This window comes from Folsomia candida, unplaced genomic scaffold (assembly GCF_002217175.1).
Source record: "Folsomia candida strain VU population unplaced genomic scaffold, ASM221717v1 Fcan01_Sc003, whole genome shotgun sequence".
NCBI lineage: Eukaryota > Metazoa > Arthropoda > Collembola > Entomobryomorpha > Isotomidae > Folsomia > Folsomia candida.
The window spans coordinates 11314311-11340447 of NW_019091195.1; the positions used below are offsets into that span (position 1 = coordinate 11314311).

Consider the following 26137-nt stretch of genomic DNA (forward strand, 5'->3'; position numbering starts at 1 on the left):
CTGCGGACTGTTCTTTGGTTGGACTATAGTAGAATTCACAGATAGGAGCGAAAGTGCTTAATAAGAAACCAAAAGATCTGATATATCAACTACTATTCCCATTAACATCCGTGCAGCTCTTTTGTGGTCCGAATGTGATCCGGAAGTCATTTGGCAATGTGCATTGTAGACTCATTCTCGTGGGGCATGAGGAAAATCAATAATGTTCTTTCTAATGGATATTTCATGACATTTCCTCCTCTTCCAAACTTTCTTTTGCTTCATAAGTCACATGTATCCAAACTCAAATACGCCGTTCGGTTAACAATTTGGCCAAACCAAATACGTGGTCCATATTTAGTGCTACAAATTATCGAGTCCTGAATCTGAATCAAATGTCCTTATTTAAACGAATTTGATCAATGATAAACCAAAAATGTCATGCCACGGGTAATAAAATGCATATATAGAAGCTCTGTTGAGTTCCTTTCAATGGAGCCTTGATAAACCTCACGATTAGTGCTACTCATAACAAATACACAAATACACATGCTTAATTAATTCCCACTTCCACCCGTCGAGTCGAATAAAATTGATCTGTAATGGCTTATAATGAGGAAGTCAACTTAATATTTCACTCTAACTTTTACAATAGCAACAGCAACGTCTTAAAAATGTAAATACAATAAAGCGTGTAAAGCAATCATGTATGAAGTTTGAACAGCCAAATCACTGTCAACCAACACACATTCATGCTGCCAATCATGAGTGTAATCGTTTGAAAGCCGATGGAGCATATGGGAAAGTTCATCACTTAATTAAATCTGCAATAAGTACATATAAGTTTATTATTAGACTTGGAAAACTGAATGAATAATGACAAGAAAATCTACAGTGCATACATGACTTATCCTTAGCCCGAGTCAGCGACAGATTCTGCTTGTAAGTTTACGTCACGTGACAAAACTGCTACTACCACCCTCGTGTAGGCGATGGTTAAATGTTGATCGAATATTTCTATTATTTAGCACCAAATTTTTTTTGGAGTATTCACTAATCCTTTCCCTTAGCTACCAGGACCAGTGGGGGTCATATATATACAAACATTTTGAAATTACAACCTTGTAGCTGTTACTCATAGCTCATTTTCAGCCTCCATCCCAAATTTCTGCTGAATATAGGAATTTTAGAAATTGGTACGAATCACCCTCTAAAGTCCCTTTAGTTGCATTTTAATTGACATTTACATAACTTCATGAGAAGCCATTAGGAATCTCTGCCAAATTTTCGCTTTCTAAGGCAAATTCTAGAAATCGATGGGGTCACACCATTGGGTCTGTCAGGTTAATTTTTTTGAATTTTTACTAATAATCCGATTGTATACCTCCAGTGGGACCATTTTGTCGAATTTCAGCCTTCTACGACTATTTCGAATATTCTGTACCATTGACCCTACCTGACCCTTATGACCCCCGCCGGTCAACCACTTTACCAATTTTACTCATCTTCGAATTTATATAACTCCTCTTCGGATCGATCGGATAAGTCTAAAGAGAGTTATTGCGAAGACGGACGGACGGACATAACGGTTACATAAGCCCTGACTCGGGCGAAAAATGGATCGGCATTTTTTGTGGATATATGGTATTTATATATGCATGCCATGCAGAGATCGGTTATTTATTTACCAGTAAATCATTCATAATGACGCTGAATCAAGCTAATTTCTCGTCTGAGATTTTATAGAACTTTGTAACCAACAATGTAAAGCAGTGCAAAACAATTTCAATTCTACATAAGTCAATTGTTAATTCGTCGTCGTCGTCGTCGGGAGATGATCCAACGTTCACCCGACAAAATTTATTTCGTCCTTTTAATTGCACCCTCATCACCTAAGATCTACATGCAATTTTGTCGGATCTGTTTTATTTTGTACTGCTAGTAATTTTAGTGGAGTACATAAATTTTGATTGTTGAGATGCTATATGAAATGTACTAATGTATCCCCTTACTCTCGCGAAAAAGTAATGCCTAATTATAATTTTTTTAACGCTACTATTGACGTTATATCACTTAAGAAAAAATAATATATATAAATTGTGCAACATTTATCATTGAGTAAACTTGGTCATATTTGAGTCATGTAATTTATGACGTCATATGCGTATCTCATGATTACTCTACTAGGGAAGGGCTTAAGGGTCTTGTGCGTAGTAATAATAATTTGTGTGGGAAGGTGTACGCTGAATGGGGCATGATTATGATGGGAGGACCCTGGAGAGATGGGTGCACAAAAGGGTCTGCGTCTGGAGGAGCCGTCGATGGAGTTGTTGCGACTTAATGAAGCGTTAAACTAAAGTTGAAACATTTTCATCATTTGTCACCAGAACGTTGAATAGAGATTTGAATAGGGTCGCTTTTATTCCTTTTTGAATTTGAATCTATACTTTCTTTGAGTGCGTGGAGATTTTCGCGATGTCATGCTGCCTAACGACTAATGAAAATGTAATTGACTTCTCTTTGTTACACACACTTACTTGCATACAACTCATTTTGGACTGAGAAGCAAGTAAAGCCCATATAATCATATAATCATCATTAATAAACTCTCACTCCTGCAGATAAAAGATCATTATTCTCCTTTTGGCTCCCTTGTATTTTAGGAATGACGTGTGAAATGCACCGGTTATAAAATGGTTAACATTTTAAAAATGATTAATGAGCTCACATCCCATTATTCGCTCACACTTTAACTCTCGGTCCACCTTCAATTAATAAGCAATTTCCATATCAAAAAATACTTCCAGCCTCACAGACCCGTCGGTCTTCCTTCATATGCACCCTCATGCATATGTCTCACGTCATGTCTTCCTATGCAGTACATACACGGGGAAGCAGCGAAATGAGATTTGTGCATGTATACGAGTTGAATAGAACGCGTAATCAGAAAATGACATATTATAACAATAATACGAATCAATGTCCCTGTTCCCAGCAGTACACATCATATAACAGCTTCTGTGTTATTCTCACCGATCAAAAGTTTGGAATATGTATAATGGAGGAGCCAGAAGAGGAGTAAATAACACATAGAAAATAAAAAAAGGTCCACAAAGACGGAGTCTGTTATTAACATGTTATTATTTTGTGTCTGTCTGATGGGCGCTACTGCAGCGACCAAGATGTTGCATTGTATTATTTTTGTCTCTGTCATCCCTGCGTCCTCTTAATTAAACCCTTTCAGCCTCCGCTTGTTGTTTTTGTCATTAGTTTTGGTAGTCGTCGTCGGACTTGACGCAGTTCATCCGTATCTTGAACCTAAACAGTTATACGACTTTATTATAACACTCAACTGCATCTCATGCTGAACACTGCCATTATTGCCATTATTATTGCATGAATATCGTCATTGTGTCATGTCTTTTTGGAAGAGAAGGATTAACAGTGAGGCGATGAATATAATGCACTTCTACTTGTGGTGTACTGTAAATTATAATTCTATTCTTGGTGCTTTATAATGATTAATGCTTATAATCCCATCATTTTACTGCAGTTTATGCGATAAACTATACACGAGATCGCTTTGATCAGCACTATATTAGTGGGCAGGTTATCAATCATTTGGGCTTTGTCGTATCGGGCCAGCCAACCTGACACCAAAATTTGTACATTTTCATTTTCAACAGCTTTTATTAATTCATTGATAGATTAGCATCTTCCAAGTAATCCATGTAATTACGCCCCGTTGTGTCTGATTTCCGCTAAATTGTATCTTTTGAGAAAATATTATCACTGGGTTGCCTTCCATTGTTTTGAGGAGTATACAAATTGAATTACTTTCGGGGATGAATAACAGGAGTTTTCATTGTGTCCCAGCATTAATTGTCAATTGTTTGTCATTGCAATCTATCTATGACCGCAAACGTCTTGTATACTTAATGTACGTAGGAGCCCATGCAATTCACAAGACAATATAAAGATTATGAAGACTACTGAAAATGGTTGGAAACGAAATTAGATGTGGCTACTGAAATTTATTAATTCCGCACAGTTCATTTTATACAAATACACCAAACGAATGTTGAATTTATTTAATCACTTTACAAAGAATGCCCTTTTGAACTATGCCCATGTGAATAGACGAATCATTCCTAATTAGCCGAGAAAACTGAGGTTGAGTGTGGAAATCCCTACAAATCTCGTGGTGGTGGTGATGCGGTGGTGGCGAAAGAGTTGGCAAAGAAAAGCAGAAACACCAACACAAAGTATGTTGCACGCGTAGGTGGAGAAAGTTGAGAAAGGGGCGATAAGAAATTCGAAATTTGAGCCTGTTTGCTGTGGTTCCATAATGCAACAATTTGGTGGGTGTGGTTCTGCGGTTGGTTGTGGGTAAGAGAATGCAATAAAGAAGCCGTTAAAATTGAGCATCATCATGATGGTGAAATGCCGGGTGGTGGTAATAGGAAGAGGAGACGTGAAACGAGGACTCGTTGGTTGGTTGACACAATGTGACTCGTAGAATTTTAAAAGGGTTTCCCATTCCGAGTTTCCTTTGATCTTCTCTCACAAAGTAAGTGGCGTCATTAAGAAGTGGAATCTATCCACTTTCCCCGGAATGACTAGCATTCTGCTGCCGACGACGATATAGTTTTACTTTATGAGAGGACAGGGAGGAAAGTGTTGCAGGCTGGGTCGGAGGAAGGGCGACGGAGGGCGACTATCTGGGTAGATCTCAGATTTGGAGAAAACTTTGTATAAATAAATTGAGTGCAGCCAACAGCGGAGGAATCCCGGGAGAGAGAGAGAGAAGAGAGATGCCAAAACTCTATATAAAGCGACCATTTTCCTACATGTCTCTCTCGATGTGACAAATTGGGCAATCTCTTGGTTAATTCGGGTGGAAATGCGGACTCTTCTCAGCCCAAAAAGATTTGACACTCTCTCCAGGATGAAAGGATCCATCCCCACTTTGCTTTCCGTAAACCCGCCTTTCTCCGCCTCCAAACTCCCTGCTCCACATTGTTCCTCTTGGCCTGCGTAATAGGGAGGAATTATCCACTAACAGATCCTTCCACTTTTCACTCCTGCCACCAACTTCCTCCCTTTCTTTCATTTCCATCGATCTCATAATATTCAATGGGTTGTGGAAAAACAAGTCTTCTTTGGATTAGTTTGTACGATGCACAATAAAAAATTGTTTAGCTAATTTATAAAGTCTTGAAACGCGTTTTACTTTATTGTTATATTTCCTGAATTACGAACGATTACATGAAATTAAATCCGATTACTGGGAAGAACACAAAATGTGTTATTGGCTTTCTCTTTCTCTTCTTTTGTTCTTCCTCAGCATACAAACGCATTGAATATAACGCCCCTTATTTCAATAATATATTCTTATCGTTAAAACTTTAATTATTGCGACTCTTGTCTCAATGACATCCAATTACTATTAACTTCTTGCTCGCTGCATGCATTTACTCCAGAAATGTTTTGGCCATTTGTAAAGTTTCCACGTCCACTGTTTGCATAACTTCGTTAAAAACAGAGTCACCCAAACGCCCTCGTAGATTATTAACTTCATTTCTAAACAGGTTGATCAAATCAACTGTGTACACGACGTCACGGGAAGCCAACCTCTTCTTACGAAGATCATTTTCAGTGACTACTTCATCGGTGTCTCGTTGACCCTCAAAATCCAGTACGCAGAGAGAGCTGGAAAAGTTAAATTCAACATGAAATCTACTGTCAAGTAGAAATTAAGCCCAAGCCTTCTACAGTACTTACTCGATCATTTTTCCACTTTGCAAATCAGCCTTCAGTATGTCATTTAAAGTTTCGGATACACCCAAAAATATTCCGCATATACGATGCATTATTACCTGGAATTACAAATAATAAGGTTCAACAATGAATACAAGTATGCTTGTATCTGTAACACAATTAGTGATCTGTTAAACATATACCGGTTGGCAAGTAGACATTAACTTGAGTAGAGAAATGCAGATTAGTTTTTTCCTCTCTGGTTGCACAATGTATGGCACTTTACTGGACATTGTGTCCAAAATAGTAGCCAGCACTTCTGCTGACGGTTTCCCTTCGCTGGTTGCAACAAGATCTAGTCCAACTTGAAACATTCCTTCAGAAATTAACAAAAGACGTGCCACAACAGATAGAAAGAGCGCCAGCAAGAATGGCACATCCAGTGCTTCGTATGAAGCCCTGATAAATCAAGTTTAAACAATTAAGTAAAAATGCTAAAATAACATATTATTTAATACATATCGTTATTGTAAGGCACACTTACTGAAAAATTTTACCAATTATAGGCCTAATCGCAGTGGGACCATTAATTGGTGAAGTGCGCAAGAAGGTTTCCATACACCGGAGTACTGTTGCAACACCTTCAGCTCGCATATCCGAGATTGAAGAACTGAGTTCCGTGCAAATAATGGATCCATATTTCTCAGTAAAATATTCAGGATAAATTATCGCGTAGGAATTCACCAGTGAGACAGACATTTTTAAGTGCTCAGAGGATATTGAAAGAAGGGGTATTAAATTGTCCACCAGTGAAAGAAAACTTTCGCTAGAAAAAATTTATATAAATTATGTAAAAACCTATGTAAAAACCTTCCAAAAATATTCAACCTTGTTTTTAAGATTTTTATACTTATTCTTACTCTGGTGGTTCTGGTGCATATTCCATTAATGCCAACCAAAGGTCGAGTCCATCCTCTGTAAGAGATAAAAAGTTTTTTTCTAATGTCTATTACTGCATAACTTTTAAATTGCATAACTAACCCAAAAGGTAAACATGTTCCTGAGATTTCAAGTCAGTTGCAATACGAATCACAGGGAAAAGGAATTCTCTTAATACGCTTGACTCGCTTCCTAATGCCTTTAGACAAAAAATATTAATCAGCATACGTTAAAAGAATGTAAAATCCGAGATCTTCTCACATGAACCAATTGAATAGATGTTGATACCACGGCAGCTTTAAGCATGTTGTGTTCCATATCCCAGAGAAGAGGCAAATATTGCGCAAGTGAGCCTATCTGATTGGAGTTTTTAATTTGAATTCCCATTCTTTCAATGAGAAAGCTCATTGTATGAAGAACTCGCATCTACAAATTATTACAAAATCATTAACTAATTTTTTACAAGAAACTTTGATCAAAAGGACCCTTAAAAGTTTAAATACCTTGTTATCACTTTCTTTTACATCTTTTAGAAGCATGAATAAATTGTGAAATGTATCCGTCATACAAGGAGCAAATTGTTCAGGTACGAAATCAAAATCGTCCAAACAGCTTCTCAATGCTTGAGAAGAACTCAGACGAACCTAAACATCACGTTAAATTAATGAAGTTATTAAGAGAAATTACGTTAATACACACAACTTACCACTACATCCGGACTTTGAAGACCGCTCAGGAGCAATGCATAAATTGTTGGTCTCGCTTCAGCAGTTATTTTTACCCCAGTCCATTGTCCCACCAGCCATGTAATTCTTCGATGCAGTATAGGCACGGGAAGGGTCAATTCGTGAACTAAGGTACTTGCCAGCCATGTGTCGAAGGAGAACTGTAACAAAATAAAAGATATAATGTGACAATATTAAAACTGAGAAAATATCTTGTCATCAAGCATTGTTGATTAGTTAGTTACTTATCAAGAGTTAACATACCTCGTCGTAGAGTTCGTAAGCGGTAATTCCGACTGCATTGTACAATGCATCTTTGGCCAGAATTGTCGAACGATCTTGGGGATCCTTCAATGGCGTCTCGTATTCCTTCATCAATGCCAAGAGCACCGCAGTAGACTTGCGGAATTCTTTAAATAAGGTTACCAGTAATGTTTCAGCACTTTGCTACAAAAGACAAAAGTTGGCAATGCTTAGATTATTACACTAGACAGACATTGTAGTTTTTGGCCATCGATAGCTATAGTATACCTACTCTAAGATTGTATTTCCACGTCTCCCCAGATTCGTCCATTCTTAGAGCTATTTGATATTTTTAATTCAATATTAGACACATAAAATAAATAAGTGTTTTTATGCAACCAATAATATGAAAATCACTTACCAAATTCTTCTGGGTCCTCTGCCCAGCTTTCGATTTCAGTTTGTGACAGTGGAAGATAGCGAGTCACTAGCACGCGCACCAATACAGACAAACTTTCGTTCGTAAAAAATTGGTCCTTGATATCTGCTGCTTCAAAAGTACGAGGATCTGTGTCAGGGGTGGCAATGCTGAAGCTACCTCGCCTTCCACCTTGAAGAAAAATAACATAGTATTTATGCACATGATGCTACCCTTTTAGTTTCAACATTTATTTGTACATACCTTCAATAGCCCTCGGTGCACGGAATTCGGCACACAGAATTATCCCTTTCATAAGATTCAAGGCATGAATAGCAACTCTTTCAAAGACTACTGATCTCCCTTCTTCTGAAAATCCAAAATAGGCTGCAAACTCCAGTCCGGCGTGCAGAAATGGCACAAAGGACAAGGGGTGAACTTCTAACACTGCGGTGCATATGAAAGGAAATAGAAATTAATTTTTGTCTCCGTCGGTGTTTAAAAAATGATGTACGTAGCTAATCAATTTGTTATAAGATTCTTAATCAAATGTACCATCTGCCACAACTTTACACATGCACACTACGTGTTTCTCCAACAAGTTTGAAGAATCCTGCCTAGTCAGTCCTATTAAAAAAATGAAATTGCAGTCAACCAACGATAAGCAAATATGGACATTTAAACTCACTTAATTCCAATGTCTCCTTAGCTCGTTGCATCACACTTAAGATAAAGGTTTTCACGCTTTGGCTTTCATGAGGCACTTTATACCCTCTAACACATAATATTCGAAGAATTTTCAAGGCCATGTGAGCTCTGGGTAAATCATCACCGGAGGCACCAGAGACGGCCCATGCTAGAAACAGTCTTTCCCAGAGTCCATACAAGTAATCGAAAATTTCAACAGCAATTTCTTGAAAAATTTTCCTATCCCCCGTAAGTCGTTTTGTCGATAAAATCTTGATTACATGGTATGAAACCAACAGTGCTCTAGTAAAAAAAATCATTTTCCCTTCAATGTAATTAAATAAATAGTTGCAATATTGCAACTTATATTTATAAGTAGTAACTGTGAAATATAATATAAATTAATGATTGTTTAGTTCTTTCACTAACCGATGCTGTTGGTAAGGATCCTCTAATTGTACACTCGCCATCAAACTTGGAAGCAACATTGGCCATTCGCGAACTTCTAACCGGGCAATTTTTGCAGTCACAAGAGCCAACTGTGTGGCAACATTGAGTGCTGGTTCATTTAAGATTAGTTGAATCATACTAGATTTAATGGTAACTCTTTCTGCTTCAGGTATTCCGACGAGTGTGGAGGTACTGTGTGGTCTATTATAACATAATATACAAATTTGTAAGTACATATAACGCATATTGTAAGGAATAAACCACTGTATACAAACAAATCGTACGGATTCATAACTTTCTTCCAGTGCCGTTCGATGCCGTTCTTCAAATGAATTGCAGCAATGAAGCGAGCATTTGTTTCAAACTCGTGTTTTGAAATGACGTTCTGTGTAAATGAATAAAAACAGTATGGAATGAAAATATATATAATTAATGATACAATACACGAACTAATCAGCGTGTGAATTAAAATTGATTTAGTTACTGTGAGAGCTGCATAAAAACCGGGTTGGGTCTCCCATGATAAGAGTGTGGCCTCTGATGATTTCAAAGACTCGGGGTTTTGAGAAGCCGCACCTTGAAGGGTTTCGTACAACATTCGAATTCCATTAATATCATCCATGGTTTATCTGTGGAATAGTGGATTTTTAGTTTTTTGAATAATGATGCTAAAATTCACTCCAAATGCCATGCAAATGATGGGTCGCAATGTACCTTTTTTGTTGAATAAAAGAACAAATAAAAAATAAGAATCAGATTATGTATTTTTTGGTCTTGATTCTAGGATCATCAGTTCACTTTCACCACCAAAAGTTTCTGCAAAATCAAAAAGTTTTATGATATGACATACTACTTTTGGCATCTATATTATCTATATTTCGTATTCAAGCAAAGCGGTTTGGCACGTACGTACCTTTGGGTACCTAACAATATTAGGCTATCAAAATAAAACGGCAAAATTTGGTCATTTCCAGTTTCACACACGATAAGAAAATAAAACAAATTGCGTGCAAATTTTTTTGCACACAATTTTCACCGGGTAAAGGACACAGAGTACACTCAAGAATTCATAACATTAACATTATATCTCGCAGAGGTTCATAATTTTATTTTAGCATCAAAACAAACTTTCACCAAAAAATAACTTTCAAGTTCCAGACTACTAAATATGTTGCAAGTCTGGAACTCGGTTATATCCGTCCGCCTGTCCGTCGTCGGATCACGAAGACTGTGTTAGGAAGACACTAAATTACAATTTATTGGGGACGTAGGCCTGGCGGTCCCTGCGAATACTTGATAAGCACATGTCGTCGCCAGTGTGCTGGTTAGTAGTACGTTAGGCTGGAGAGAAGTGTTGCATATTAATCTGCGAGGAGGAGACAGAACTTGAGTTGCCGGAATGGTGAGTGCTGATTTGAATGCGAGAATCGGGGCAGTTCGACTCTCTGTTCGCTCGCCCTTTGCGCAGGAGGTTCGAGGTGTTGGCCCAAATCACAAACAGTCCTGGTGTCACCGCCTCCCATGTAAATAAACAAAACCAAGAAGTCGTTTCTCGTGTGACAGAAAAAGTGCTTATCAATTATTCACTGCTCACTTGTTCAGCTATACACGCGCTGACCGCAGTGAATGCATAGTTTGAGTAACAAAGCGAAAAGCAACGTGCGGTGTTATCTTGATGTGAAAATTCAAGGAAGGAATCTCGGAGTTTAAAATTCAGCTGTCATCATACAAAATATATAATAACTGAGGCAGACACTTGAAATCCTAGGAAAATGGCTGCCAGTTTATCAACGGATATCATCTTACCAAACCCACCCCCTGATTTATTGCTTCCGAAACATGCAGTAAGTAGAAATACATATTACTTGTATAATTATAAATAAATCGATGCTGTGCTGTGATTCTACTGTGACTCATCAACTTTTTCTATTTTTCAGGAATTTCTATCGCGTTATGGAACTTCTAAGGAAGATTATGTATGTACAGCATTATGAATATAGTAAACTTTAAAATGAAATTTATTCTGGTGGATGACTGATATTTATTTCTTGTTTTACTTTAAAAAATGTAGGAATACTGCATGACCGAATTTCTGAGAATGTCAGGAATGTAAGAATTGTTATCTTAATAAAAGGAATGTTTCTTGTTGTATTCCAATGGAATAATTCCATCGTTATATGATCACCAATTATATATTCTTTCCTCATAGGTACTGGGGTCTGACGGCGTTAAGTCTGATGGACAAATTGGATTCCGTTCCACCCAGTGATGTCATTGCTTTCATTCAGGACTGTTTTGATGAGACCACAGGGGGATTTTCCCCGGCAAAAGACCATGATCCACATGTCTTGTATACGCTGAGTGCGGTTCAAATAATTGCAATGTGAGTTAATTTATTTGCACTTTGTCTTGACATTGGGATTATTTTTTGGTCCAATATTTTTGAACGATAAAGTGTATTACCCAGGTATGACGAATTCAAGGCTGTCGATTGTTCCAAAATTGTTTCCTTCATTCAGTCTTTACAACAAGCGGATGGCTCATTCTTTGGGGACCAGTATGGCGAGGTTGATATTAGATTTTCATTCTGTGCGGTAGCTACGCTTTCCCTTTTGGTATGACATTACTATAAAGAAAATTCATTGACTCGTTGTACGTATATGCCCCCAATTAATTGGTTTTGTTGTATGAATTTTCAGAAAAAACTCGATGCAATTAATGCTAGAAAAGCTGCTGATTTCATTTTGTCTTGCCAAAATTTTGATGGAGGTTTTGGGTCCAAACCTGGTTCTGAGTCTCATGCAGGACTAATTTATTGTGCTGTGGGTACACTATCGATACTCAGTAAGTAAATATTCCTTAAAGATGGCACAATTACAGCAATAAATATTTAATAACTATTGCCGTCCTTGCATTTATTAACAGAGGAAGTTGATCGGATAAACAGTGACTTGTTGGGCTGGTGGTTATGTGAACGACAACTAAAATCAGGGGGTTTTAATGGAAGGCCAGAAAAGCTTCCTGATGTTTGCTATTCTTGGTAATTAACATGATGTTTAATAATTAATTATAATGGAACCAACCAAACTATGTACATACATACGAGTATAAACATTAACGTAACGTTAGCACTGATTTTTTTGTCAAGGTGGGTACTGGCCTCCTTGACAATTTTAGGGCGACAAGATTGGATTGATCAAAAGGCCCTCATCAAATTCATACTCTCCTGTCAAGACACGTCAACTGGAGGATTTGCAGATCGACCTGGAGATGTGGTTGATCCTTTCCATACCCTGTTTGGATTAGGAGCACTATCTTTACTCGGTTATCAAGATGAAAAGTTGTTAAAACTCAAGAAAATCAACCCGGTCTTTTGCATGAGTCAAGATATCATTGATAAACTCGAAATTGAGGTTCAAATTTTACCCGGTGGAGGTGCATCCTGACCTATGCTTCTTAATGCATGCGAGACCAGTTGTACATTAGGACTCTTGTAATTTCGCTGTATGATCATGATGAAAAAAATCACCTTCAGTTTGCCTTATTTTTAGCCAACGAACCAGCATACATATATATTTTATATATGTTGTAATCTTGACTTCTTTTATGTGCCGCACTATTATTATTATTAAATGTTAAACCATGTCCACTAGAGCATTATAAAGTTAAAATTCAATTCAACTTGTTTCAGTATAATTTTATTTTATGCAAATTATCATTAAATTAAAATTTACCTTCATGCATGCTATTCTAAAACTTAAAACGTATTATAATAGTCTACTATAAATATGAACTAAATAATACCAAAAACTGTTAACTCGTGTATTAACGCTGATAGTTTGAATTTGCTAAATTATGCAAGGATTTCTAATAGAATATAGTGCTGCTACTTTCGTCTATCTACATATGGCAGATAGATCATCAAGTCTTGCATTAAAGTTTAAGGGTTTGCTCAAAATTACGCAACTTTAAAATACCACACAAACTTGATACATTGATACTTTTTATATCGTTCGCCAGTTGGAATAATTATTATAACATGTAATATAGCCTCAGTTGTAATAAAATGGAAATAAATTCACTCGAACCTTCTTAAAAACAAATGTGTAACTGGAGCATCATTATTTTTATTGGTTTCGCTACCATTATTAGAAACTATTATTAATTATATAAGAATACATGCAATATTCGTTTCTATGAAATGATGTCAGTGTAGTAGTTTATACAGTTAGTGTTATTGACTATATGTTATTACTATTTTAAATATTAAAAATGTAGAGATTGCAAAAAGTTGTTGCTTTAACCTAACATAAACCACGCGTGTGCAAAATTGTAGAAAATCATAATATTTGTTAAATATCCTCAATTATGCTGCGTAGAGAGAGAGAGAGAGAGTGCAGCAGTAATAGTTCGAGGTTCGAGTGGTAATTAGTCAAGAAGAGTAGTTTGTTTGAAATTCTTCGACTGTTATTTTATAAGTATTATAATTATATCAACTAACAATCAATCAAAAGTCGCCCAACTAGAGGAGGACGAGGGTTGTCCTCCCATCATATTCGTACTTAACCGTTTTTGACTCGAACTACTTGTAGTTGAATTTCTTGTGGTTGAATTCTGAGATGCACCAAACTCTAATTCGAAATTGTCCGACGTTGTTCGTTTATTATCATTGGCGTCGCTATCACTGGTCAGATTCATTTGGTTAAAATAGTCGCTCAGCCCATACTCTAGCAACAATTGTGCATCCGTCTTGCTGTCTTCAAATACAGAATTGTTAGAGACCAAGTCATACAAGGGGTTTTCCAACGTGAACCCAAGTCCGGTTGGACAGTCCAGATCTATAAGGTTTTCCTCCGATCTACTTAATCGGGGTTTAACCTTGATTTTGTCACTCTCTGCATTCTTGCTTAGGTCAGTCATGGTTGATGCAGATGAAGAAAAGGACATTAAATGTAGCAAGTTGTCATCCCTTGTATCACCCAACATGTGCATAGATTTGGATGGATCTAGTGCTTTTTCCGATTGAATCGCTCTCATCGAGTTTGGGTATCTGGCATACATTTTTGAACCTTGGTCGTTGTGACTTGTTGAGTCCGTCGATCCTGGATTTCGAGACGAACTTGGAACATGGAATTTTGACTTTATATCTGAAACAGCGATGTGACTCTTTTGCTTCACAGATTTTCCACCCTCCTTTACCTTAATAATAAAAATGACACGGAATATTATAGCATGAATAATGTACATATGTATATATGTAACATAATATTTAAATGAGTTGGTATATAAATTCAATGAAATGACACTTCCAGATCTAATCACAGACGTATATAAAATATAGAAATCAATAGCAAAAGTGGCAAGTACACTTACCTGTCTTAGAGCAGACTTTAGAGCAGAATTCTGTTTCACACTTTCAATAATGTTTCCACTTTCTCTTTTAACGCTCATTATCACAGCTTTCCCTGCTTTCTTTATTGCAGTTCTGTGAAGAAATTAATTGTTTGGTAAATTAACTTAATTAGAAATTATCAAATTACAAACTGATAAATTATGTCATTATTACCGATTTTGACTTCCAGATATACTCTTAAAAACTGGAAAACCATTTCTTCCATTTGTACGAGTAGCTCGCCAGCCCAGTGCTTCTAATTCAAATTCGTCCGATTCGCATTCTGTAAATAAATAAGTGACAAGTGTATGAAATTGGTAGGCGTTGCACGAAACGGGCGGGTAACGATTACTTCATTGTAACAGTTTTATATTCACAATGTCATGGGCCGAGGTACATATAAGTTGTGAGATTTACATTTTGGATGGATTCATCAGTTATTTTAACTTTTAAAGCCAAGGCGGCTCCCAGATATTGAAAATGGTACAGAGGATTCAGAATAAATAGACTTACCTCCAGCTCGTATTTTTAGCAGCCTATCTTCTATAAATTGTTGAAATATTTGAAGTCGTAACAGCTTTGTTGTAATGAATTGTCTGTGGGATGGATGAGCGAATTGTACAAAGCTATAGAAAAATCACAATTCAAGTATAATTAACTAACATCCAGAATTCACACTTCGCAGTGATATGATCATGTTAAACTTACAGCTCAGAGTCAAAACTTTGATCATCATCTCTGATTGCTTCTTGATAATGTCCCATTACTTGAGCCAGGGATCTCAGAAATGCTCGAGCAAGTCCATCCCCTAATACGCGTTCTCCTGTCAAATTTTTTCGTAAAAGGCTACCCACATCATGAGGCAAGGAATCCAAATCCTCTGGGAATGGAGAAGTCACAGTGTCTGAGTCAGCATCCACCCTAACAAGCTGACCTAGCGACTCTGGGGGCAGACGATCCCACACAAAAATGGGAACCCCAATTAGGAACGGCATTGGGGCTGACAAATAATCGGAAAGTTGCATCGGTAAGACTGGAATGAAAATATGTTGCCAGCAGAATGGGAATAAAAATAAGTTGCAGGCCATCACTATTGAAGAAAGTCTTGACAACTTCTTTGAGGTAATGACAATTCTTCTCTCGGATAATAGGGCCGTAAACAACACTAGCATGGATTCCGTACCAAGAGCTATTAGAATTATAAAATTTCATTACAAATATATATAATTCCAATATAAATATTTATAATATACCATTATAAAATTCGCTGACGTTTCTCTACAAGAAAAATATAACGATACAAATTATTATCCAGTATAACTCAATCTGGTCATCAATGTCTATTATCACTTACATTTTCCGGAATGGAAGGCAAAGAGAGATCACTTGATAGGGCCACGGGACAAATGAATGGCTTTGAACTCGTTGGGACCTGTGGAACCCATTATTTGTTTTAAACATGATTGCAACGAATGACTGACAATGAGTTTCATCAATCAAAAGTAAATCATCATCACGCTAAGATTAGAACCCAGACAGAAAACACTTGCATTTTTTTAAAACGGTTAAACGTATACATAAATCAGTACCACTTACATACAAACAGGTGCCAGATTCTGGCACTGGAATTGTGTACAGTCGATCCAAAAACGCAACCACCTTGACCTCATCAATCTCCGCGCAGTAGTTCAACAGTCTGTAGAAAATTTCTTGCCACGGAAGAAATGTAAGAAAAACTACTCCAGACTGCGATCCATTGTGATGTCGGCAGTACCCAAATGTCCACTTTGAATCCTCCCCCGTAAGTACATACGTGAAAAGCTCAACTGTTCCCCTACAAGTAAGTATTTAATTTACAGGACATTATGAAACGGGAGATTACAAAATCAGGTAGGGCGGATATTAACTTACGAATTCGTTGGACATGGAAAAGCAAATTGAGCTGCAGACTTGAGAATGTTGGGATGGTTATAATTGGCAGGGAAAACGGACTTGATGATGGGCGTCCCACCGTCTGACAATCCGGGAGACCTTCTGCCCCCATTTGTGACACTCCCTCCATTCTGTCCGCCTGGCTCTGAAGACGAACCCTCGGCCCAAGGTGGCTCAATGACAATGTAACACTCGAAAATCCTTTTCACTGTTTTCCTATCCCTGTTTTTTAAATGATGAAATATTATTTAATTAAACTGGCTATCCATTTATAATATGTTCTTATTAAAACAATTACCGTATTCTTGATCCCATAATCTCTTTTTTATATATACTGCTTTGGTTAGGTCGTGTAAAAAGACTAAAGTAAGTAGCAGTGATTTATGTATATAATATAGAATGTCACGTTTTGTTCTTAAATACTGGTACAATTGATAACACCATCAAGGAGCACCACAGAATACCACGAAATAATGACTCATCTCGCTTATATAAAATTTGACATACATACAATTATTCTACAAGAGTAACATGAGAGTAGGATTTAAATAATCTATAAAAAATTACCCGTTCTCTATTAATTACATTGCGACTAAATAATTTTGCATTATTGTGGGTGTGATGATAATATCAAAACATGGCGTATAACCTAGCAATGGTGAATCGAGGAGGAGGTTTGCAATGAAATAAGATTGTGTTTAGGGTTGGTGAACATTAGTTTGGGTCGGTTGAATTAATTCACTTATTTAAGCAAAAAAAAAATATGAACTTTGTATTTACTAAAGCACCAAATAGCTCGTAATTAAAATGTAAAATATTGGCACATTAAATGATTGTATAGAAAACAGTTAGATGACTAAACTGTGTTAGAGTTGCGTTGCGTCAATCTGTCTGTATTCGAACTCTCAGCAGTTCACTTTAAATAAGTGTTGATATTAATAACCACCATCGCCAATCACCATTAAAAATACTTGTGTGTCTGTAGTTTTCTCTTTCGTGCCACAGCTGAGACTGACTGGTAGTTGTACCCGTACGGTGGCAACCAGTTCTTTTTTAATTCATAGGGAATAATAGAAAATCTTCGTTGTTTGATTGAATCAAGACGGTGGATGACGTTGATGTGTCCAGGATGTAATGAAATGTCCAAATGTCAACACTCCGACTCGGGCTACGATACATGTGAACGTGATGTTTATATGCTGGGATTTGCATTGGGAGCAGCTTTCACTCACTTCTAAAGGGCGAGAAGGAAGCACTTTCTCAATGGAACCGGAGGCAGAGATCCTCATTGCTTCTTGCAGATTTATGTGGGAGTTTTCTAGATTGTCATTCATCATCCTATTTCATGGCACATACACAACACATTTATGCACCGGCTTAAATAAAATATAGAGAGAGGCGGCTACATAAAGAGAAAGCATCACGATCTCATTCGTTCTATTATGTGTAAGTACAGTACAGATGCATATATGAGCAAGTATTCATGCAATCAGAATTTTGTTAATCATGACCGATTGAAATGCATTATACTTTCATTTCAGACATATCACATTTAATAATAATAAGACGTGTGCAGTTCGATGATTGAAATTGACTCCGGAGTCATAATTAAATGTTCTGTGAGTGAAATTCACCCAGTGAATCATTTCACTTCGCTCATTCGTCGATTGTACTGTTGAAGAATGTTGCACGACTCTAATTGCAGTGCAACTATCGACGGCTGCAAAAAAGATAAACATAGTTATCAAACAGATTTTGTCCAGTTCTTTCCAAGTCACAGTGTTCAATGCTCATGTTACATATAAGATTTTATCGCTTCTGTTCCCTGGAATTGTCGGCAGTCCAAACATAACAATAATAATGCTTGTATAAGCATTTTTTTTTATTACATTGTTCATGCACCTCGGCCATTAATTTTAATTTTATTGCGTGCTGCTCCTACAATGACAAATGTCATAATTCGGTAGCAATTTTGAGAGACTGACATGACACCACAGAAAAGCTTGGATGTGGTAGCTTAAGCTACCACAAATTTAAATTTGAGCTACATAAATCCGTCGCCTATCCAAGTCTAGCTACCATTCATTCGGCAGTCAACATCAGTGTGTGACGCAATCACTCTCTCCTCCTAAAAAGTTCCGTATGGACTCATGATTTGCTCCTTCCTTCTCAACACCGGGGAATCTTCAGCTGACTTGGCGTTATAATTTCATTTAGTTTGTTAATAAATTAGTACATGAATAGTTGCTGGTGTCTAACAATAGTGTGAAGCTGAAGCTGATTCTTGGATGGATCGTATGGTAGGTAGGTACATTAGAAAGCTTGATTTGTGGAGTTGAATGTGGTGGTTGAACATCCCCATTTAACTTTAACCACGATATACTAAACAGCATCCCAGTTATAATAGAACAGTTGAGCACTATCTCACTACTTTGGCAAGCCTACCCTACCACTAAAATAGATGAAGCATTTATTAGTATTATTGTATATTGTCCACTTGTTGCTCCCGAAGTTTGGTCAATCAGCAATTGTACAGAATTGATAGAGGTTGCAAATCACTTTTAATTTCAAGTCCGCATAACGGGAGCGATTTATGCAAACCTTGGATTAATAATTTAATGACGCTTTTCCTGCTCTTGGTTTCGCTGCTTCTTGTGAAGAATCCTTCGTTTACTTGTGTTGTGAATTGGAAAGTGCAGTTATAGTTAGATAAGATATTCTATTAAATCAATTTGTAACATCCTTGCATCCTGAACGAGTTCAATCTCCTCCAATCTCCACTAACTCGGGTCATAGGATTAGATTTGGTGAGATCGAGGTATTAAATATTATATATAACATAGTACTTAATTTTTTATATATTTTTCTTGCATTTTACATTTTATTTTCTTATCATTATATGGCAAAATAAGAACAAAGCATGCGCGTACTACATATATGGGTATTCCAGGATACACATTAATATTTGATAATATATTCATTGCGTGTTGAATTTACACATAAAGAACGTAGTAGCATGATTTTTATATGCAAATTAAGGGAAGGGAATAACCTTGGATGGTAACTAGTATGTAATGGTGTAACATTACGTTTCTGCTTCAATAGAAAATTGTAGTATGTTTAATGATGTTGATGTAACAACCTTGCTAGGACTTTATCACAAAAACCTAAATGTCTTTATCTGATGCATATATATGATATTCATGATCATATCCATACAGAATATGCATATATGTTATATAAGAAGTAATGTTATTTGATATGTAATATCTCAGCCCCTTGAAGGGATTGTCTTTGCTGCGGCTTATAGTCCCTTTAGGACGAATGGACCCCGCAGATAACTTGGTCGGCGAATAAAAATTGCATATGTGGTGACCGTTGCACACTACGACCCCATCTTCACATTGCAATTATTCGCCATGTCATAGTTTTGCCTTTTTCATCCAATTTGCCTGAAATTTGTGGGTGTTTTGGGACACTCTAGTGGACGAACCCCTGAACCCATTTTGACTAACATGGCGTTAAAATGCGTATCCCAACAAAACCTTGGATGAGTTCGAAGATAAGCAAAATCTGTCAAGTGGTTGGGTGGACCATGTAGGTAGGTGGGTGGGGTATTATGCAAATATTGTTAGACAAAATTGGGGACACAAATTACTAATGGCTGCTAATAAAAGTTTCCGAGGTGAATTCGGAAAAATTTCACCCAGAGGTATCCTGGGGGAGGGGGTGACCCATACCGATTTACAGAAATTTTCATATAAAGCTTTTCAGCACGGTGATACTTAATGGATGGTCTAGAAATTTTCAGAAATATTACAAAATAAATAAAAGGTTGAGTTTGACAAAACAACTATACTAGACTATTTTACAATGGTGTAAGAATTTCCAATCTCGAATATACTAAATTCAATTTAGTAAATTGGATTTTCGGCGAGCGTATGAAGATGCGAATGTTCATAATTTTCGCTCTTTCGAGTGGGTGTGGCAAGCGCAAATGTGGTCATAGGATCCCCTGGGGGTCATTGTTCACCCATCGGGTACTACATACCCAATTGACACCAAAATACTATAACCAATTGGCACCAAAATCTTAAAGGGGAGAGTGGTGAAGCTCTCCTCCTCAATTATATTACTCATCCTCAGTTTCATTCACCCTGCATTTGAGTAAAAATTATCAATTCTTCTGTGTAGGATCAAAGGGAATAACTTTTATCAGTATCTTTGAAAATCGCCCAAACCTGAAAAGTGAAGGATTCATTCAGTGAACTCGACCTTCTAGACCTTGCCTTGTAGACGTTGTAGAGAGAGATAAGACCTTCTGTAGTTGATGGTACATAACATACATACATAGTAATTTCAACACTATTTAAGAAATGGCTGAAATAAATTAACTGCATGGATCGAATCAATCACAAAAAGTCTGAATCTCCATTACATTGAAATATCTGTATATGGGCCAATCTTTCTTTTAGTAATATCCCCCGAACCAAGATAACATTTATTCATCATGGTCATGGTACAAAGAAACAAACAGACGAGGACCAGACATAACATAATATAGCCTTTGCCTTCATATGCATATTTATTTAAAGTCAGTAATTTTAAAAATAAATGTCTCGCCGTAAATTTTTAATTGCTGTTAGTTTAGTTTTGAGTTTTATTTCTCCCCTGATTGGCCCTGATTGAAACTTTAACATTCGTGTGTTTGTGTTTCATTTATAGAACCATAATTGAAACAAGGTGCGACTTTTCTTGGCTAATAAACTGAGATAATTACGGCTGTATCGTCCAGGAAACGCTTACAATGTCGCATGACCATCATGGCCATGGACATCATAACCACGCACCGGTGGAGATCGTCACCTCATCTACCACCCTTAGCTCCATAATGGACCATAATGATATGGATCACGGCAGTATGGATCATTCAAGTCATGTCGGAGGAGACAGTGCGGCACAGGATGGTGGTGGTGATCATCACAATATGATGATGCATGTAAGTATATAAAGTGGTAAGAAACGTATAATTAATGGTGTCAAATTAATTATTAAAACTTGGATAGATGTTCTTCCACGGAGGAGTGAAGGAAACAATCCTGTTCGAGTGGTGGAAAATAACAGATGTTGGGGGACTAATTGGGTCAATGATTGCCATCTTCTTCCTGGCTTTCTTTTATGAAGCTCTCAAGGTAAAACAATAAATTAAGATAGGCTACTGTTTTTGTTTAGAAATTTAAAAAATCTTCTCGGTCTAAAGTTTTACAGGGAGCATTTGTATCGGCATTCCTTCAAAACGGTTGAACTCAACACGCTCTCTGTCCCAGTGGAGAACGGAAGTTCTGTAAAGGAGACCCATAAAACTGTCCAGTATGTACTTTCACCATAATACTTTTTCGCTTCGCTTTTATTGTCGTCTTGCAAATTCTTTCACGTCCACGTTTTCCATCTCGTATATATCAGAATCTCTTCAATTCCTGCTTCTTCCCGTCCTTATGGCACGCCCGAAATAAATCCTATATTCATTTCCCAATCAAATTGTGCTTGTCCTGGTAAGCGACCGAGTGTGGAAACGACAACGAGTAATGCAGCAACAAGCAGCGGTGAAAGCAACGTCGAGAATCCTAAAAATAATAACGCTTCCTCATCTCGTTCAACTAGTTGTCCTCGGACCAATACAACGAGGCTGATTCCTCCTTCCTCCTATCATTATAAGTACACTATACTACATATATGATTTTCTCTCGCCCTTTTCCTTGGCTTTTTTGCAGTTATAATGAAGTTGCAATTAATAGATAATTGACATTATATATATCTTGTTGATTTATTGCAGGGTGAAAATTCTGAGTTGTATGCACATCGGTCAGACTGGTCTTCATGTATTGCAAGTTATTCTATCCTACTTCCTAATGCTAATCTTCATGACATACAATGTCTGGCTATGCGTGGCTGTTGCGGTTGGAGCAGGAGCAGGATACTTCTTTTTTGGGTGAGATATATAAACGAATTAATACAACAGTCCGTTTTTAATGGACATCCACAATCACTGTAATCGTTAATTGTTACGCATATTTCATAATTTTTTGTAGCTGGAAAAAGTCGCTCGTTGTGGATATTACAGAACATTGTCATTAAAAGCGTGCGTCAGACTAGTAAAATCGGGATCAAATAGCAAACATATTGGCTAGATTTTTTTATAATAATGCTGCATATTTTGACCTGTTCCATGATTTCATCGACAAGCCAGCTGTATATCTATCTATCACACATGTTGTTGCTCAACAAATGCTCTATTTGATGTAGTCTATCTATTATTTTGTAATGAATAACTTTGAACGTAATCTCCAAGTCATACAGACCTTCTACAATCACAATATTGAGTTCATCTGTGATGTTTTATTAGTTGCAGATTTTCTGCACTCTGAACTAGTATATTTTATGCCCTATGGTGCTTTATGCTAATATACGCGTTCGTGATACTATCACGAATTATATATGGTTAAGGATGTTTATATTATTATTGTACATTATGTAGAAAGAACGCCTGTAATATGATTTCAGGATAATAAAACTATCATGCATCACACAATCTTTATGTGGATATTTTCATTTTAGCGATTCATAATATACGTACGTACACGTAGTACAAGATGAAATTTTTTCATTTTTTAAATCATGATGATCAGTGTTTGACTTTTGATTTTTATTTAAAACAATTCTGAAAAGAGTAAGTGTAGAAATATTGGAACAGTGATTGGCTTTGGCATAGTTTGTCTTGAATTAATGTACTTATATAATTTTAGATACATTTTATTTGAGGATTCAAGTATTATGTCTTTGTCATATTATGTGAAACTAAATTTAATAATACTACTGGATAGTTTTGATAAAAAAATTTGTAAACAATTTCAGTATACACCTAATATGTTTTTGATCTTAATAATAGTTTTGTTTGATTAGTTTGCATGTTTCGGAGGTCATTCGGAAAGCGTTAAAATGAAGTCGTTTGCATAAAAAGTATATAAAAATGAGTAGACTGTCTGTTTTTTGTGGTACCTCAGTTCTATCTACACACATAAATGTAATGTGATTATGATGATTATATAGAGTTCATTATAGTCATGAAATGTACTGATTCGCACGCCTCAACAGCAAACTTATATTTGGACTCACGGACATATGTATATGTTATTGATATTAGTTACTTCATTGTTCTCTCGTACTCATTTTGGAAAATTTCATACACACACCAGTTTCATACAATTGGAACACAAAATGGTCTATGATATATATATATAGATATACATATCATACGTAATTATATTAGTATAGTGCCCATATTTCACAGAGTCGCTCCATCGTCGTTGGATTAAAAGGAAGCTGGGTATAAGTAGTTTTTTTTAGAATCAAAGTAAATAAAAGTAGCGATAAGATTATGTTTTAGGATTGTTTCATTTGGATGGGTGAGAATTGGATTGGCACCGCAACCGTCGCTGCACTTTTCCTAGACTTATATAAAGATAGATACACAGCTCTGGAGTTTAAAGGCAACGAATAACTGATGAGCCCCTGAGTCAGAATATCGGGTATCGCGTGTTTAAGTATCGGAGGGGGGAGGATTTGCTAAAGAGATAAAGATTATAATATTAGAGACGAAGGAGGAGGAGGAGGCAGTCATTAGTATTGTTATATGATGCACGTAGTAGCAATGTAGCAGCGTTGGTTGGTGGGGAAAAGTCGTGATAAGTGAAAGTAAGAGCTTGGAGACGACTCTAGGAAGAATTGGAGCATTAAATTAAACTTTTGTCAGCACCAATCATTTTCGTCGTCTGACAATTGTTGGAGTCTCGGAAGGTCTGCACTACGTCCTGGTCCCATGTCTAAGTAGCCACCAAGCTGTGGGGGTGGTAATGGCAGTGGCAATGGTAGTGGTGGTTGCTGTCGCTGGCTGTGGAACCCGTTTGGCACTTGGCGTTGCAATCTAGGAGGTGATTGGGGCAGCATTCTATTTCCACGACCTGTCACAAACAGACTCTATCTCAGCTACCTCTCTCCCACGCATATCATTGCATTCACACGCACACGTCCATTAATCTTATCAGCATGCTCATGCCCTACTAAGTATGTCACATTGTCCAAGTGCCTCGCCCTCCACCCTTCCCCACAATGGAGTCACAAATCAACATTTTATCTGCATTGCATACTGTCAGAATGACGGAAATTTTGTTATGATTGAGGCAGATTGCATCGCCTAGACTTCACTCGAATAGCATTCTCATGCTTTTACAGAAATTCGTCAGTATTTCTACCTAAAGAACAAGCAACTGCTTGTTCGAAACTGAGAGGATCATGAGGATCGTCCCGTCTCATGCGGGGCGGCTCAGGTAGCGACGGCTGCTGTCTCCAGGGCTCTCTGGGCAGTTCTCGGCGCCCACGAAGTCCTCGAATTGGTTCCGGAGTGAAGGTTCGCATCATACGAGTAGGGGAAGAATTCAGTCGGGGGAAATTGATGGCTTCAGCTGAGCCTATACGCCATACCCCATAATAATACATATCATGTAAATTTCCCGTAATTCACATATTATTTATTACAAGTTATTCCAATGTACGTAAAAAACTTAAAGAAATCAAGTGCTACAAATCCAAGCATCTACAACATTTTAAATTCAATATCACACTGCACTCTCACCTGACGCTTGCTGATATAGATTCCGAACTTGTGGAGGCAGCCGGAGTGCCGAAGGATGTGGGGGAGTATTTGGTAGTCGTCGGCCACCTGATGAATTGAAAATGATAGCTGTAAATATGTACGATGCAAATTCTACGATTATATATTTTGCTAGTGTGCGTATATATGTGCAACCTGCTCGTCTTCCAGGCAAAACTGGGTAACTTCCGTTTGGTTGATATGGTCTTGTGTGATATGGAGGTGTAGGGGATCTCTCCAAACTGTTATTGACTCGTCGCAGCACTCTGAAAATGATACATTTATGCTAAAATTGTAGCTGCCACACAAGTTCGCATTGTTTTTTCGAACGTTGGGGATACCTTGGTGGAAGAAAACCGTTATTGCCCCTGTCAGGGCTGGATGGACTAAGTACACTATCATGGTATCCTGGTCGGAATACTGGAGACAAGGAAAAATCATCACCACCACCACCCCGAATTTTTCGACGAGCCCTTCCTGTTAAGTAAAATTTTGCGACCTCTAAATTTTATCTTTGCCCTACCACTCGACAACTCTCTTCTTGGGATTACTTTTTGTTAGCTTAATAAAACACAAGAACTCATATAAACTAAAAAAAACTGAACAACTTGATTAGTCGGGGGCGGGGTCAGTAAACAACAATATCACACTATGAAAGCACACTAAACAAATGTTAAACTATTTTACCACGTCTTGAGGTTTCCTCTCTAACAAGCTCGACCATATCCTCTACAGCGTCACTGAAACCTACATCATGCGGAAGTAACCCCCTTCTCGTAGGAGATGGAGATCTCATGCTCATGCGATGACTGTATCCACGATTGTGAGGATGTAGATGCACCTTGTCTTTATTTTTTAAGATTGTTTAGATTTTATTTATTCGTAAAATGGTATATATTCTCGAT

General features: G+C 37.2%; 5 protein-coding genes across 25 annotated transcripts in view; 2 read left to right on the plus strand and 3 right to left on the minus strand.

Annotated features, from left to right (window-relative positions):
• Positions 1 to 5189: 5189 nt before the first annotated feature.
• On the minus strand, positions 5190 to 10537 carry LOC110847320 (importin-11). Of its 2 annotated transcripts, none has more exons than XM_035848935.1 (20): positions 10115 to 10537; positions 9916 to 10017; positions 9686 to 9830; positions 9486 to 9586; positions 9181 to 9402; positions 8753 to 9054; positions 8620 to 8691; positions 8329 to 8511; positions 8068 to 8256; positions 7939 to 7985; positions 7668 to 7850; positions 7385 to 7564; positions 7182 to 7322; positions 6967 to 7104; positions 6781 to 6877; positions 6660 to 6714; positions 6284 to 6565; positions 5943 to 6198; positions 5764 to 5858; positions 5190 to 5691 (listed from the first exon to the last, which is right to left on the minus strand). In XM_035848935.1, the coding sequence occupies exons 3-20, from the start codon at positions 9821 to 9823 to the stop codon at positions 5454 to 5456; spliced, it is 2919 nt and encodes a 972-aa protein (XP_035704828.1). In that variant the 5' UTR covers positions 9824 to 9830; positions 9916 to 10017; positions 10115 to 10537; the 3' UTR covers positions 5190 to 5453. The 2 variants fall into 2 exon arrangements, with proteins under 2 accessions (XP_035704828.1, XP_021949940.1); XM_022094248.2 differs by having other exon boundaries at positions 6940 to 7104.
• A 152-nt stretch (positions 10538 to 10689) lies between these two features.
• Positions 10690 to 13300, plus strand: LOC110845651 (geranylgeranyl transferase type-2 subunit beta). Its single transcript, XM_022092108.2, has 8 exons — positions 10690 to 11045; positions 11139 to 11177; positions 11273 to 11310; positions 11411 to 11584; positions 11669 to 11816; positions 11901 to 12045; positions 12127 to 12241; positions 12350 to 13300. The coding sequence occupies exons 1-8, from the start codon at positions 10974 to 10976 to the stop codon at positions 12645 to 12647; spliced, it is 1029 nt and encodes a 342-aa protein (XP_021947800.1). The 5' UTR covers positions 10690 to 10973; the 3' UTR covers positions 12648 to 13300.
• A 6-nt stretch (positions 13301 to 13306) lies between these two features.
• LOC110845650 (DENN domain-containing protein 1B) lies at positions 13307 to 17817 on the minus strand. The gene is made up of 10 exons (XM_022092107.2): positions 16824 to 17817; positions 16505 to 16747; positions 16190 to 16427; positions 15948 to 16025; positions 15847 to 15871; positions 15302 to 15782; positions 15107 to 15219; positions 14768 to 14876; positions 14575 to 14686; positions 13307 to 14400 (listed from the first exon to the last, which is right to left on the minus strand). The coding sequence occupies exons 1-10, from the start codon at positions 16838 to 16840 to the stop codon at positions 13705 to 13707; spliced, it is 2112 nt and encodes a 703-aa protein (XP_021947799.1). The 5' UTR covers positions 16841 to 17817; the 3' UTR covers positions 13307 to 13704.
• Positions 17818 to 18600: 783 nt separating this feature from the next.
• Positions 18601 to 23112, plus strand: LOC110845895 (high affinity copper uptake protein 1). Of its 4 annotated transcripts, none has more exons than XM_022092441.2 (6): positions 18601 to 18829; positions 21251 to 21524; positions 21592 to 21717; positions 21786 to 21895; positions 22359 to 22514; positions 22615 to 23112. In XM_022092441.2, exons 2-6 carry the CDS (start codon positions 21333 to 21335, stop codon positions 22658 to 22660), a joined length of 630 nt encoding a protein of 209 aa, XP_021948133.1. In that variant the 5' UTR covers positions 18601 to 18829; positions 21251 to 21332; the 3' UTR covers positions 22661 to 23112. The 4 variants fall into 4 exon arrangements, with proteins under 4 accessions (XP_021948133.1, XP_021948135.1, XP_021948134.1 ...); XM_022092443.2 differs by having other exon boundaries at positions 18601 to 18825; XM_022092442.2 differs by lacking the exon at positions 18601 to 18829 and adding an exon at positions 18900 to 19343.
• A 99-nt stretch (positions 23113 to 23211) lies between these two features.
• Positions 23212 to 26137, minus strand: part of LOC110845897 (voltage-dependent calcium channel type A subunit alpha-1) — a 59338-nt gene continuing 56412 nt past the window's right edge. For 14 of the 17 annotated variants that reach the window (XM_035850398.1, XM_035850412.1, XM_035850413.1 and 11 more), the window contains 6 exons: positions 25920 to 26078; positions 25574 to 25709; positions 25389 to 25498; positions 25215 to 25301; positions 24835 to 25050; positions 23212 to 24543 (listed from right to left, as the gene is read on the minus strand). In XM_035850398.1, the coding sequence (XP_035706291.1) occupies positions 24332 to 24543; positions 24835 to 25050; positions 25215 to 25301; positions 25389 to 25498; positions 25574 to 25709; positions 25920 to 26078 (920 nt within the window). In that variant the 3' untranslated portion in view covers positions 23212 to 24331. The remainder of the gene's footprint in view (positions 24544 to 24834; positions 25051 to 25214; positions 25302 to 25388; positions 25499 to 25573; positions 25710 to 25919; positions 26079 to 26137) is intronic. The other 3 variants (XM_035850407.1, XM_035850410.1, XM_035850408.1) reach the window with 3 other exon arrangements.

Coding starts and splice junctions, on each gene's coding strand:
- LOC110847320 (XM_022094248.2), bottom strand. CDS start 9,823: ATGGATGATATTAATGGAATTCGAATGTTGTACGAAACCCTTCAAGGT. Junction 9,587..9,685: donor GTTTTTATGCAGCTCTCACA/GTAACTAAATCA, acceptor TCATTTACACAG/AACGTCATTTCAAAACACGA. Junction 7,323..7,384: donor TTCAAAGTCCGGATGTAGTG/GTAAGTTGTGTG, acceptor CGTGATGTTTAG/GTTCGTCTGAGTTCTTCTCA.
- LOC110845895 (XM_022092441.2), top strand. CDS start 21,333: ATGTCGCATGACCATCATGGCCATGGACATCATAACCACGCACCGGTG. Junction 21,718..21,785: donor TCTTTTATGAAGCTCTCAAG/GTAAAACAATAA, acceptor CTCGGTCTAAAG/TTTTACAGGGAGCATTTGTA. Junction 21,896..22,358: donor GAGACCCATAAAACTGTCCA/GTATGTACTTTC, acceptor GATTTATTGCAG/GGTGAAAATTCTGAGTTGTA.
- LOC110845651 (XM_022092108.2), top strand. CDS start 10,974: ATGGCTGCCAGTTTATCAACGGATATCATCTTACCAAACCCACCCCCT. Junction 11,178..11,272: donor GAACTTCTAAGGAAGATTAT/GTATGTACAGCA, acceptor TAAAAAATGTAG/GAATACTGCATGACCGAATT. Junction 11,311..11,410: donor TTTCTGAGAATGTCAGGAAT/GTAAGAATTGTT, acceptor CTTTCCTCATAG/GTACTGGGGTCTGACGGCGT.
- LOC110845650 (XM_022092107.2), bottom strand. Junction 15,872..15,947: donor TGCCTTCCATTCCGGAAAAT/GTAAGTGATAAT, acceptor TTTTTCTTGTAG/AGAAACGTCAGCGAATTTTA. Junction 15,783..15,846: donor CGTCAGCGAATTTTATAATG/GTATATTATAAA, acceptor TAATTCTAATAG/CTCTTGGTACGGAATCCATG.